This window comes from Micropterus salmoides, unplaced genomic scaffold (assembly GCF_014851395.1).
Source record: "Micropterus salmoides isolate LMB-PRFRI ecotype aquatic unplaced genomic scaffold, ASM1485139v1 Ms_hic_scaffold_15, whole genome shotgun sequence".
Taxonomy (NCBI): Eukaryota; Metazoa; Chordata; class Actinopteri; order Centrarchiformes; family Centrarchidae; genus Micropterus; species Micropterus salmoides.
In genome coordinates this window covers 6,813,719-6,827,935 of record NW_024040596.1, presented here as the reverse complement: position 1 = coordinate 6,827,935, position 14,217 = coordinate 6,813,719, and the positions used below count along the sequence as shown (strand labels likewise).

Below are 14,217 nucleotides of genomic sequence, written 5' to 3'. Positions count from 1 at the left end.
GTTTTACAATCAGCAATGCTCACAGGTGGTGGGAACATCACGGTGGGCTTGAGGCAAAAACTCGGTCCAACTTCAGCACTTAGCATGTCATCAGCTTTTGCCGGGTTTCTGCAGCAGGAGAGCAACAATTGCTAGATAGTTTTCTTAAAGCAGAAAATGCAAAGTCACCATGACACGCTTTTTGTGGACTTGCTGTGAAATTGTGACTCTTCACGACTTACCTTCACAAGAAGTCTAATCTTTACCTTACTCTCCCTTGAATACGTCCACCATTTCTCTCCTCTTTGTCACACTGCCTGCTGGATCCCTCCCTTCCTCAGTAATATCTCTCGCGGTATACTTGTGGTGATTGATGGCGAACCAGTAACAGTGAAGCAGATCTCGCATCCATCACAAACTCAGCAACAGCTTGGTTAACTGCATCACTGTTTTTTCCTGGCTCTGCTCTCCAGAGTTCAGCCATGTCGCAGTCCTTCAGGCTCCTAGCCAGTGGTCTCCACAGGCTTTTTGAACCAATCAGAGCATGCCACAGCAGGACTGTTTCACAGCCTGATCAAACCTAGGCAAAATTGGACTTCCTACTGTATACATGCTTAACAGATTGATTGTTTTTTTTAAATCAGCAGTAGATCTGATATCAGTAACACATTCATAGCCATTTTGGTAGGATTATTATCAGGTCAAAAGCTGTCTCGCGAGTCTCAGACTATTGACATTTTCCACACACCAAAAGTAATTTTTCTCACCCAGTGAAAAACAGATGTATAATTGATCACGTCGACACCGGCATTCGCCATGATAGAAATCAAGTGAACCCGCTCTTGAGCTGTCCAGAGACTCGTGACAAGTGGTAACGGGGCTGGTAGAGTTGTGCAATCTAAAAAATGAAGCACAGATTTCTCTGTTTGGGTCTGTGAGTTGCACTTCATTGAAGGTGCTGAAGTTACAGTGTGTGGATTTGTGGTGTGGATTTTCGTTTTCCAAACTGTCTGAAGTAGATAACATTACTACTAGAGGAGCAATATCATAATGCACAGCTGAGTATAGGGCTGGTAGAATTCTGATTAAATGATGATGTTGGTAATATTACAACTTTTTTCTCATCATATCAGAGAACACAGACATGTGGGAGGGATTTTGAAAGTGCAGAAAGTTTTGAACATGAGCAGAAAACCTGCTGAAATACAGGAGCTATAAAAGTCCATGAGTTTATTACTGAATTAAAATGAATTCATTTCTCATTGAGTTTGTAAAGACACAAAAGAGGGAAGACTAAATCATGCCTGCACGTGTGTTGACTCAGCAGAGATGATCTTACATGAGAAAAATTGATCTGCAGGAGAAAATACATATTTAAAAGCAACACAGAGAACCTTCCTACATTAGATTCTGTTGAACTCTGGCTGCATGAGTTAGGTAACTAATCAGGCTGAGAGAAACATGTATCTCACCCTTTGTGTACCTCTCTGTTTCCCTGTGTCTCTCTCTGCCCCCCCCAGCTCCATCAACTCCTGTAGAACTCGGACCTACCCTCGGCTTGAAGAAGTCCAGTTCGTTGGAGAGCCTCCAGACGGCCATGTCAGAGGTTAACAGAAAAAACGAATTCCTCCCATTCCACCGCCCTCGCCAAAATATGGTCAGGGGAAGAGGCTGCAACGAGAGCTTCAGAGCAGCTATTGATAAATCCTATGATGGGCCACCTGAAGATGATGATGGTAAGGGATGAAGAGGGTGTCCGTGTGTTAAGTCGGGGATATTTGTGTCTGTTTTTTTGTGATTTATTTATTTATTTATTAGTTTACATATATTCAATTCCTCTACACGGATTTTGTTTACATGGCAATTCATGCGTGCTTGGCTTACTTCTGTGTTTATTGTGTTCCCCAATAACAGCTACCAGTAAGCTCAGCACGTTTTAAGTCTATAGTTGTCAATTCTGATCAGTTTACGAAGTAACAACCCAGGACTTTTGCCAGCAAGGCAATTAGGGCATGGCCAGAAGAACACCGTGCCTCAAAGTGTCAACACATACGAAGCAAAGCAGCAGCATTACCTTACTATATAGGATAGCTTTAAATATTTATCCAGGAACTAAATGGTAGCTGCTTGGTTTGTTTCACTGGAAGGTGCGTTTCAATTCCCAGCTGTGTTATTAGCAGCAAACTCTTATCAGTCACCACCAGAGTAATGAGATGGGCTGTTTCAGATCACTAAACTCACACAGGATAGGACTAATAAGGCATGCCAACACCACACACACGCAGTGGCCACATCTGTCACCATCTTTCTAAATGCTCAACCCTTTGGGAGCTGCTGTTAATTGACAGAGAACAGTTCTCTGAAGTGACAATCTCTCGCTTTCTTTCTTTTTGTTATTTTTCTGTGTTTCTCTCTCTACATTTGTACACTTTAGCTTGGGCTTTATTCCAGTATGCCCATAAACTAATATCTTTCAGTTTTTGCGAGTAGGATTTTAGCAGTTTTACCTTTGGACCACCGGGGATTAGGGATGCAAATATTTCTAACATTTTTCAAGAACACAGTGAATATTTAATCAGGGTTCAAGTGTAGCTGATGCATTGTGTGGGGTTCTGCATTGAATCCAGATAATACCACAGTGCTTAACAGTTTCCAGTGAAGTTAGTTGTCAAGAGGACTATTCAACAGAGACTCATTGGCTTTGATGTGTCATGTCAGCTGGGGTGGATTATAGTGCTGAATAGATGTTTTCACATTCCACATGTGTTACCTTACTTATGTTTAATTTGTATGCCATTCTTTTTTTCTTTGTTTTATTTATATGTCTTATGTGTCCTTCATTAAACATGAGAATAAATTACTTCTGATAGATTGCTGCAATCCACATCCAGTTTTAACCCAACCAATCTGATTGATTCACCAAACTGGGTCAGAACAGTGGTCTGCACATAAATACACTGCTCAAAAAAATAAAGGGAACACTTAAACAACACAATGTAACTCGAAGTTAATCACACTGAAATCAAACTTTGAACTTAGGAAGCAACACTGATTGACAATCAGTTTCACATGCTGTTGTGCAAATGGAATAGACAACAGCTGGAAATTATAAGCAATTAGCAAGACACCCCCAATAAAGGAGTGGTTCTGCAGGTGGTGACCACAGACCACTTCTCAGTTCCTATGCTTCCTGGCTGATGTTTCAGTCACTTTTGAATGCTGGCGGTGCTTTCACTCTAGTGGTAGCATGAGACGGAGTCTACAACCCACACAAGTGGCTCAGGTAGTGCAGCTCATCCAGGATGGCACATCAATGCGAGCTGTGGCAAGAAGGTTTGCTGTGTCTGTTGGTGTAGTGTCCAGAGCATGGAGGCGCTACCAGGAGACAGGCCAGTACATCAGGAGACGTGGAGGAGGCCGTAGGAGGGCAACAACCCAGCAGCAGGACCGCTACCTCCGCCTTTGTGCAAGGAGGAGCGGGAGGAGCACTGCCAGAGCCCAGCAAAATGACCTCCAGCAGGCCACAAATGTGCATGTGTCTGCTCAAACGGTCAGAAACAGACTCCATGAGGGTGGTCCGAGGGCCCGACGTCCACAGGTGGGGGTTGTGCTTACAGCCCAACACCGTGCAGGATGTTTGGCATTTGCCAGAGAACACCAAGATTGGCAAATTCGCCACTGGCGCCCTGTGCTCTTCACAGATGAAAGCAGGTTCACACTGAGCACATGTGACAGACGTGACAGAGTCTGGAGACGCCGTGGAGAACGTTCTGCTGCCTGCAACATCCTCCAGCGTGACCGGTTTGGCGGTGGGTCAGTAATGGTGTGGGGTGGCATTTCTTTGGGGGGCCGCACAGCCCTCCATGTGCTCGCCAGAGGTAGCCTGACTGCCATTAGGTACCGAGATGAGATCCTCAGACCCCTTGTGAGACCATATGCTGGTGCGGTTGGCCCTGGGTTCCTCCTAATGCAAGACAATGCTAGACCTCATGTGGCTGGAGTGTGTCAGCAGTTCCTGCAAGTGGAAGGCATTGATGCTATGGACCGGCCCGCCCGTTCCCCAGACCTGAATCCAATTGAGCACATCTGGGACATCATGTCTCGCTCCATCCACCAACGCCACGTTGCACCACAGACTGTCCAGGAGTTGGCAGATGCTTTAGTCCAGGTCTGGGAGGAGATCCCTCAGGAGACCATCCGCCACCTCATCAGGAGCCCAGGCGTTGTAGGGAGGTCATACAGGCACGTGGAAGCCACACACACTACTGAGCCTCATTTTGACTTGTTTTAAGGACATTACATCAAAGTTGGATCGGCCTGTAGTGTGGTTTTCCACTTTGATTTTGAGTGTGACTCCAAATCCAGACCTCCATGGGTTGATAATTTGATTTCCATTGATAATTTTTGTGTGATTTTGTTGTCAGCACATTCAATAATGTAAAGAAAGGAGTATTTAATGAGATTATTTCATTCATTCAGATCTAGGATGTGTTATTTTAGTGTTCCCTTTATTTTTTTTGAGCAGTGTATATGTGAATCGGGTCTGGGGTTTTCCTGACTTTGCAGTTTGTTTTTTAAGATCAAATTTTATGAGAGAAAATTAGAGTATTTTTGAATGAGGCTTGCTGTTTTTCATAATTAGTTAATACTTTTTAAATATAAATATAGTGGTTTATGCACACGCACGCACACACAATATAAGGTTGACTATGACTTTCTCTTTAAGGGAAGACTAACTAGGTCCGGACAAGCATGAAGCCGTGCATTTTCAGACACACACACACGCAATTATAATTCCATTTTGTTGCTAGACAGTCCCTGTAATTAAGGCTGAAGTGAATATCCACACAAAGTAAAATCTCAATTGAAGTGACTAATTTAGTTTGGTTATCTCACACAATCTGACAAGTGGTCTGTGTGTTTGTGTCATTGAAATAAAATCATCATCATTGATCATTGAAATTCAAGGCCAGGCCTCCAGTCTGTCCAAGAAGTAATGAGGCGTCACAGTTTACGCTTTGAACATTTTTGCTTTCTTATTTGTAAGGGTTAATTAATTCACTGTAAAGTTAATAAATCTGCCATCGAGATGTCAAGCAGAGAAAGTTTAGCGTTTGGTGCCTGTGTGTATGTGGACTGTTCATTTGTGGATTTGTACATTGTTGTTTTGTTTTGTTTTGTTTGTGTGTGCTTGTGTTTGTGTGATATGTGGTCTTTACTGCATTGTGTTACTTGATTTTACTGCTATAATGAGTCACTCTGGCAAAGAGCATTAGCTAAATACTTCCTGTTAACTTGAAAATTCGAAGGAGTCAGTGATTATTATGAAGACTCACTGATACAAAGTAATGATTATCTGATGCTTTTGTTTGTCTCAAACAAACAGCAAAAATAGTCATTTTGTACATGTAAATGGTTATTGAGTGTTTAATATTAGCTGTTCATCAAGCCAGTTGTTTGATGAATTGCTGGTAAACATGGTGAGATTAACCCATTCAGATCCTCCATATAGATCATTTTCAAACTATAAATACGCATACTGGGCTTGTGACATGAGTTATTCCAGCAGGCAAGCAATTTGTAAATACATAAAAGTGGAATTGGTCAGTTTTACGAGAGTAGCTATGTTAAATCAGGAGTTAAATGAGAAATCTTTCAGTCTAGGTTTAGCACTTCCATAAAGCATCTTATTGGTAATCTAATTATACAAAGAGTCCTCCATCTACAGTTGATTACGTTTATCATTTTGAGTCTTGAGTGTAAGCATTTAGTGTCATTAATTAATATCTAGCCAAATAATGGAAGTCGATGATTTTCTATTAGTACTGCTTTTGCTACTCTTTAAAACACTGTTCTCCACCCACTCCCTCTAATCCGCATCCTTCTCCTTTTCTTCCTGTATTTCGCTGTAGATGATGGTTCAGAGCCAAGTTCAGGCCGGGACACCCCTGCAAGTAGTTCATCCCGCCAGGGAGCGGGGGATCGGTTAGAGGAGAAAGGCAAAAAAGACAAGAAAAAGAAAGCAAAAACAAAGAAGAAGGAAAAGAACAAGGGGAAAGGGAAAGAGAAAGAGAAAAAGAAAGCAGAGGAGCTTGAGGAGACGGAGAAGAAGAGCAAGAAAATAGGCTTTGGCCTGCTGAGGTATGTAACTGTGTGCGTGAGAGAGAGAGAGAGAGAGAGAGAGAGAGGTAGAGATGGTTATTGGTTTTAAACTGTTTTAAACTTAAGCGTGCATTTGTAATCATATCCCTTTTTGTGTGTTTATCCATGTGTGTGTGTCCATGTGTGTGTACTGGACGACACAGTTCCTACACTACCTGATAAAATCTCTTCTGTCCAGCATGTGATGTTTCAAAACATTTTCAGATCACGCGTTAGTGTGAGTTTGAGAGGAATTTTGTAAGTGTGTTTGGCGTCAGGTGGAATCAGTCAGAATATCACAATGTATTTGTTACTTACGTTGTAACATATGTCTTAATCTTAATTTGGTTGATGTGACAATGTCTTTATTTATTGTCAGAAAATCAGATTAATGGAGTTTGTCATTCACAAATGCACGTACATTTTCTACTATCAATAGGGGCACATACGTAAATTAGCACAATCTCTGCACACCTTGTGCATTCATACGATATCAGACAAAAATAGCCTTTAAACATGAACACTGAAGTCTTTCTGAAACGCTATCACATGCTCACAGGCACACAAAGACCACTCTAAGACTGGTGCCCCACTTTCCGTAAGAGGTGCTGAAAATTATCTGCCAGAACTATTTCATGTGATTAACTGTAACACCATATCTCTCCTTGTGAATGGGACATAGGTAGACACACAGCATGAATGGGTCCGAGTGTTTCAGTGAACAATTTGTACTTTCTACCTAATATTTTCTGAAATGGGATTTCACATGACCATTACATAGATACAGATCTTAGGAAAAGCACTTGCATGCAATTTAATCTACAAAATACTGCGGCAGCCTTTTCAAAATACACTTACTTAAAAGTAGTCTGTGTGAACCAGAAGACAGAAAAACATTTCCAGATTTCAAATTCAGATTTTATCACTATGATTATCAGAATTGCATGTTATTTAAAGTGAAATATTAGGCAATTAGACTAATATGCACTAATTTTACTTTGAATGTACTTTTTCTTCACCTCTTCTCTACCTTGTTTTCCTCATTCTCACTTCAGTCGTGCTTTCGCTCTCACGTACCTATAGTGTTTAGTCAAATACAGACATTTTCTTATGCTGAGCAGAAATGTTGCTTTTATGATGTTAAAATGATGTCTTTGTCAAGCACTTGAGTGTGTAAATGGCTCCTCTGACCTAAGTCAGTTCATAATTATGTCAAATCAATTGTATGCACAAGGAAGGCCATTACAGTGGGTGGGGGTGGATATGAATAGGTATGTGATGTGTAGTGTACAGTATGTTCCGTCATTCTTCACCCTGTAGTTTTAGTTTAATGTCAGATCTACGTACCTGCTTATCTACCTGCCTCCATCTTTCTCAACTCCCCCCTGATGTATAAACCACTTCAACTTAGCAGAGCACAATATGCAACTTTGAGATGAATAAAAAAATATGAGAGATAGAGAAATGCGTGTCCCGCACTGCATTCTAAGATCATATAAATAATAAGTTATTATCTCATTCTTCATCTAATAACATGTGTTCTGTCCCTTTTTTTTGAGTCTAATTCACCGCTGCCGTAAATAAAGACATCTGTAAATGTGCATTCGTTATGATTACATTACTTATGATCAAAAACTAGCAAGTTGACAACTTTGCCAACATTTCAACAACACAATAAATAGCAAACCAGCTAATAACTTATTACTTGTCTAAGCGAAAGAATGACCTCTCAGTAGACAACAAACGAGATTTATAGCCAGAAGGTAAACCTCTGGCTGATTTTTCTGAAGTTGACAACTATGCTACAATAATACAAGACACAGCACGCTATTACTTAGTAGTCCAAGTGATGGTTAAGGGGCCAGTTTTTAGTTTGATGTTATGGTGGATAGATTCCGTGGCTGGAATGACCAAGAGTTCAGTCTTACATAGTGCCATAACCGAGTGTTTTGGCCCGGAGCGACCATGAGAGAGACGCCATTCACCCTATTACGAGTCAGTGTACCAAATGATTTTGAAGTTTTTATTGTAAAATAAAAATACAACTTACTTACTTGTTTCTTTAAATGTGAAAATCTATCAGTTGATTTGCTATGAGGAGTGTGAGTCCCTCACACTCAAGATGGACAGTAGCAGAATAAGTTTCAAAATCAATCAATGATGTTGCCTGAGAGGAAACAAAAACACTCTTCTTCCTTGCTGCAGTAACATTTTAACTCACCGCTGTTCTCTCTCTCTGCTTCTTCTCGTGCACCAGGTGCCAAATATCGTGCAGGCATTATGTCTCTTTCAGGACGTGCCCTGTCATGTCTGAACATAGAGATTACCAGTTTAAAGTCAGCATTTAGCATCAAGAAAGTGTTCTTCATGATTTTGACTTATTCCAAAATGATGTACAGATAAAGCCACTCTGTGTCTCTGAGGTCTACATGCTCCACATCTAAATCTTGCTTGTTTTGTGATTTGAAATCTTAGCAGAAGAGAGATTCCTTCTTGACAGACAAACACAACTAGGGCTGTGCTATATGTGCGAACTATAAAGTAAGCTGAATGTCTGTGGGCAAGTCATTAAAATTACCTGACACAAACGTCACGGCTGAAACAGCTGGAGTACGTTAGTGTTGCGTTGCTCTTCCACACAACAGACTTCTGTCTTTGGTATGCACTCCTTGTTTTTGCTTGCATGGTCTGAGTCCTCCTGTTCATTATCCAGTTATGATTTGTGTGAATGCAAATTACTTCTCCGCAACACCGGCATGTGTGGAAGAACGGACCACGCTGTAAGTTAGTTTCAATTGGATATTAGTTTTACGTTGAATACTCATCAGCCGTCTTTCGAAAATCCAACGTAAAACTAACTTCACAGTGGTCATATCGTCATATCGCCCAGGCCTCAACACAACCATAGATTTTTCCTGTTCTGGTGTGGATTTTGAGTCATTCTTACACCTTTATGGCTTCATTTTAAGGTTCATGGTGTTAGCATGGACCACTGTGAAAGCTATATTTAACCAACAAATTATTGGTGGCACAATGCCATAAAAGTCCTATAAATTTACATATTACACACCAGAGGAGCTTCATCATTCCTTCTCAGCCTTCGTCTGTAGCACAATCCTCAATTGCTCTTACTGTTACTGTTACAGCTCCACACCTAAAGATATATTTTTTCATCTTACTATGTTAACAATGTTTTAAGTGCTTCAGAGTTCAGGAAAGGTTATGCTCAATCCCTTTTTTCTGTGTTCATGCATCTCTCGTCCACCTATCTACCGTTCTGTTTGATTATAGTCTGGTCAGCCTACGCAGCGCACCCGAGAATATCTCCAGCTAGTCTTTCCTGTATGCACCTGTCCCTCCATCCATCCTTTCATCTAAGCAGCAATTCCCCCATCACGTCTTGCCTTAAGTGCTTTAAGAAACCAGATAATACACCCAAGGATGTATTAGACCTTTCCTCTACACCTCATCTCTCATCATCTTAAGAGGGCCTTGATTAGAGCCCATTGATAATATCAACCTTTCTCTCCTTCTATTTCTAGCTATATTTCTGTAACCTCTCTCCTTCTCTCTCCACCCCACACACCCCCGTAATCTTTGCGTCTTTCCAATTTTTCCTCCCAGCCTGCTTCCTCCAGTTCCAGCTCCCTATCTGCGTTTGATTGCATGTAATGGCGATAAACTGAGTAGGCAAATTGGTACTATTCAGTACAGTTCAATCTAGCCCGGGCTGCTGATTTCTCATATCCATTTAAGGCCAGCTTTGATTGGCCTAATGGTCTGGAGGAGAGTTTACTCCAGTCAACCTTACTCCAAGGTGTCTTGTTTTAAATCTTAATGTTTGTCATCAGTTTGTTCACACATTTGACACACTCTATACCAAATACCACATAATGTTTCTATCTATGCCCCAGCTGCACAGTATTTCAAGTATCTTCACTTGTTGTTCCAAATTATACTGTAATTGCCAAAAATGCCTGATTACAATGTAGTTCTTCACATTAATGAAGAGAGGGTGTAGAAGTGTAGAAAGGTTCAATGCAATTACTGTAATGTTTCATTCACATTATTAACCCAGAAATTAAAGTGAGACTCTGAATGTTTGTTTGAAATGCCCTTTGAAGTGGACAGCTGGCTCTGTCATCTGAACTGCTGCCACCTGCCAATCAGATATGCCAATCATCTGTGTCTCTGTGTGTGTGTGTGTGTGTGTGTGTGTGTGTGTGTGCGCGTGCACGGTGGTAACCATCCAACCATCATGAATATTCATGTGGTGATAAAACATGATTGGTCACACAGTCAGATGGTCGTCATATAGTTGGCACATGGTGGCTGTGATTCTTCTTCAGATGCCGTGTGTGTGTGTCCAAGTTGTCTGCAGTTGTGTAACCCTTTGCTTACTCTCTGATCTGTGTGTCTTTTCTCTATCTTTGCTGAGATTGTTAAGGTTAATACTCAAACAAATCTGGCAGCCCGCTGAACATTATATTGCGCAAACACACACATACACACAAGTACCTACAACCATAACTTGATGCTCTACAAACATAATTTACACAGGTTGAGAGTACGGTTCTCCGAGCTGTTCTGTTGTCTGTGTGTTGTGTGTGTGTGTGTGTGTGTGTGTGAAGGGTTGTGAAAGGGAGGAGGGAGAGACACAGTCTGTACAAATGAAAATATGGTAATCTATTAGGTGAGACTGGTAATGTACAAGGTCTACCAGAAGCAAAGAGGGACAGGCGCTGCAGTTGCCAGTGCATCATGTTTATGTGGTTGTTGATGTGTGGTGCAAAGTGTGTGTGCATGATGTTCATTTTCAGATTTAAAAATTGTGTAAATTAATGAGAATCTGTGATAATAAATGCATGGTTGCCTGCTTGGTTGTAGTCGTGCATCGCCGTTCTCACTTCCATCTAGCCTCCGATGCTCTGTTTTATGTGTGCATATGTATGTCCATGTGCATATACAGTATTTTGCTGACTGGCAGCTGGATGATCTACTTTCATAAGAAAATGTTAAACTTACAACTCAAGGAGCAATGTAATTGGAGAATGCAGCCGCCAACCAAAAACCATATGAAGAGGAAAAAGAGCACAAAAACTTTTACAATTAGAGCATCTGTCTCAATGAATCTGCTCATTTTCTTAACCTCTCATTGATCCCTATAATTATACTCTCCCCCATATTTGCCCCGCTTTGTCCTTCTTTCTGCTCTCCTTCTTTCTCCGCTCTCTCCAGGTGGTCATAATGCTGCACCTCTGTTAGATTTAAAGTGCTCCATCATTGTGATGATTAGCCCGCCTCAATTGTGGGGGTGCTTTTACTGGTCATTGCTGATTAGCTAGGATATCTTTTTCCCCCTTCTCTATATTCAAAGAACAAAATAAGAGAAATAAGGACAAGAGAAATAAGGACAATTTAACAAAAAAATAGCCACATGTATGTTCTTCTAAGTCAGTGTAGAAGAGATTTCTGAAAATCCAGGGATGTCAGTTAAAATACTGTATTTGAACAAGTATCTGATGCAGTTTATAGCTCTTTTGATTAACTAGCAAATTACTCTGCTATTTAGGCTTTTCAGCAGCCAAAAAACATGGTCAGGTTTGGGGAAAGGAAAGGCAAAATCTGTGCAAAGAGGCTGTTTGAAGTTCTTTATTCAGGAAAAACCCTGTCTTTTACCAGACATAGCCTGTCATTGTTTCATAATTAGAGAGTACATGCTTGAAAGGGGGGAAGGACCCACCAGCTGCCAATCAAACATCATGACAGGAAGTCATTGGAGTGTCACGAACTGGTGTCATGCCTGCCAATCATCTGTGTGTGTGTGTGTGTGTGTGTATGTATGCTTTGATTTGAATGCGTTGCTTCCTTGCACAGTGTCTGTCTGCTTATGTATGTTTGTGTGTGTGCTTGTTATCGAAGCACACTTGTCAATCATCCGTTCCCTCAGGGATCCATTTGCCAATGATAGTAAAGGGAGGCGTGTCCATGGAGTGGCAGAGGGAGGAAGTGAGAGGAAAGCAGAAGAATAGAAAGAATAGGTGAAGTGAGAGTCACAGATGTTTGCACTCGTTTTCTGCTCGTTTGTCAGTGAGTTTTCTCCTGATAGACTATTCAGAAGCACAAGTGTGGAACAGCCGTCTGAACGCCCACTGTTCAGCATTCCAAGTAGCATGTCTGTGTGTATGTGCGTGCATGTGAATGCATGTGTGTGTGTCTTGTAGTGGTTTGTTGTAAGAACCTGTTTTAGACCTACTGATGTTTTACCAAGTAATGCAATGCTGACCAGTGAGAAAATGTTTTGTGTAAGGTCACGATTAGAATATGTGTAAGTTAAATTGTGGGTTTAGTCTAAGTGTGTAGAGCATTAGGTATGTGAGAAAATGTAACAGGGGCTCAGGCTCCTGTTGTGGAGAAAAAAATGAATTAAGGGGGGGAATTAATTCACGTAATAATCGCGATTTTTATCTTCTAAGATTGATTTTGATTCAGAATTTTCAGAAGTATAGTTTCACCTCACTGCTGGCAGTGTTGACTTGCTGTGCATACATTCATACTTGCTTGCATAAAACACAGTTGGAGTGAGCAGTGTGGCTGGCTAGTGGCTACATTACAACATTAAAAAAGGTTGACGCACTACAGCAAACTTTTACAATGTTGAACTCGTTCTGCATGAATGGTTCGGTTTTATTACAGGAAGATTTAATAAATGAAAACAGCCCACTATTATTTGTGAATCAGTTGAATTGTTGAATCTCAACCATAGACTGTATAAAAGAAGTGGAGGTAGTCATCGTGACGTCACCCGTTGGTTCGTGGACTGCCATTTTGAAGCCTCGAGTTTGGCCGAAAGTCGCAGCCATGTTGATTTTTTTGCAACCAGCGACCATATTTGGACGAGACTGTGGAGCAAACCGCTCCGTGTGGCGTTAGCTAGCTTGCTTAGCTAGGTGCATCTGTAATTTACGTTAACTGTCATTTTAACAGGGCTGATACTTTTGTTTAGCGAACAACAGTCTTAAAACTAAATGTACTCACCAGTTAAACAAAGGTGATATTTAAAGCTATGTTTAAGTATATTGGCTCCTTGCAGAGTAAAGAAAAGTTTAATCAACCTTATTTGCCTTATGTTATTTAATAATAATAATTATGTGGTTTTAATATTTACAACAAATTGTGTGGTGGTACATAATGTTGACCATGAAAAGAAACTTCTTTGGACCTTGGTCAGACATCAGATGGTGAGTGTTTTTATTTTATTTCATCCTACCTTTTCCTACACAGATGGAAGCTTTAAGTAACCTGTGTATAGATGTTTAATTAAATCTTTCTCACATGCAAATGAGTAGTCATACAAGTACCATACAGATTGCGGTGTTAGGTCATGAATATTCATGAGTCATCATTTTTTCCCACTGTCAACAGAACAAGAGGTAATTTATTCATCCTAACTGGCTGCTAATCAGCTGTTCTTACTCTGATATTCCTTGTGAAATTATTCTCAAGCATACATAAGCATAACTTCTAAGCATAAGCGTAATGTTCAGAACGCTTTTAGGCTATGTGTGTATGATGTGTCTGTTCATCACACGTGCCTTTCCATTTGCCACAATTTAGTAATTTATCATTGAGTAAAGATAGAGTAAACTTTTTAAAGTTAGTCTCACGTCCAGCGTCTTTCTTAGTTTGTAAATGTGTGCTGTGGTAGGTTAGATAATGGTTTGTAATTTGACTGATCACTCATGTTGGACAGAAGACATCTTAAAAAACGACAGACATGGAAAAGAAGTTGCTGACAGGCAGAAGTCATAATTACAAAAAAATTAAAGAAACAAACAAAAATGAAGCAAATTGATCTTAACACAAATGTGAGGGAAAAAGTCAAAGGTGAGTGTCATGACATCGTGATGTAAGCCAGTTCACTTCCCATTCACTTAAATTGTCTTTTTTCTCTTAACTTAAGCATGCAAAGACAAACACTCAGCTGAGTATCAGCCCAGACACCCTCTGTGGTCAGCCTGAAGACGGTGGCAGGAGAAATACTTCCCTGCTGTGGTATCTCATGTGTGCAGCTTTCCATTTCTATTACTTCCTCCT

General features: G+C 40.7%; 1 protein-coding gene across 3 annotated transcripts in view; it reads left to right on the top strand.

Annotated features, from left to right (window-relative positions):
- pard3bb (par-3 family cell polarity regulator beta b) overlaps positions 1 to 14,217 on the top strand; it is a 225,099-nt gene that overhangs the window by 127,667 nt on the left and 83,215 nt on the right. For all 3 annotated transcript variants that reach the window (XM_038720152.1, XM_038720151.1, XM_038720153.1), the window contains exons 18-19: positions 1,500 to 1,715; positions 5,892 to 6,120. In XM_038720152.1, the coding sequence (XP_038576080.1) occupies positions 1,500 to 1,715; positions 5,892 to 6,120 (445 nt within the window). The remainder of the gene's footprint in view (positions 1 to 1,499; positions 1,716 to 5,891; positions 6,121 to 14,217) is intronic.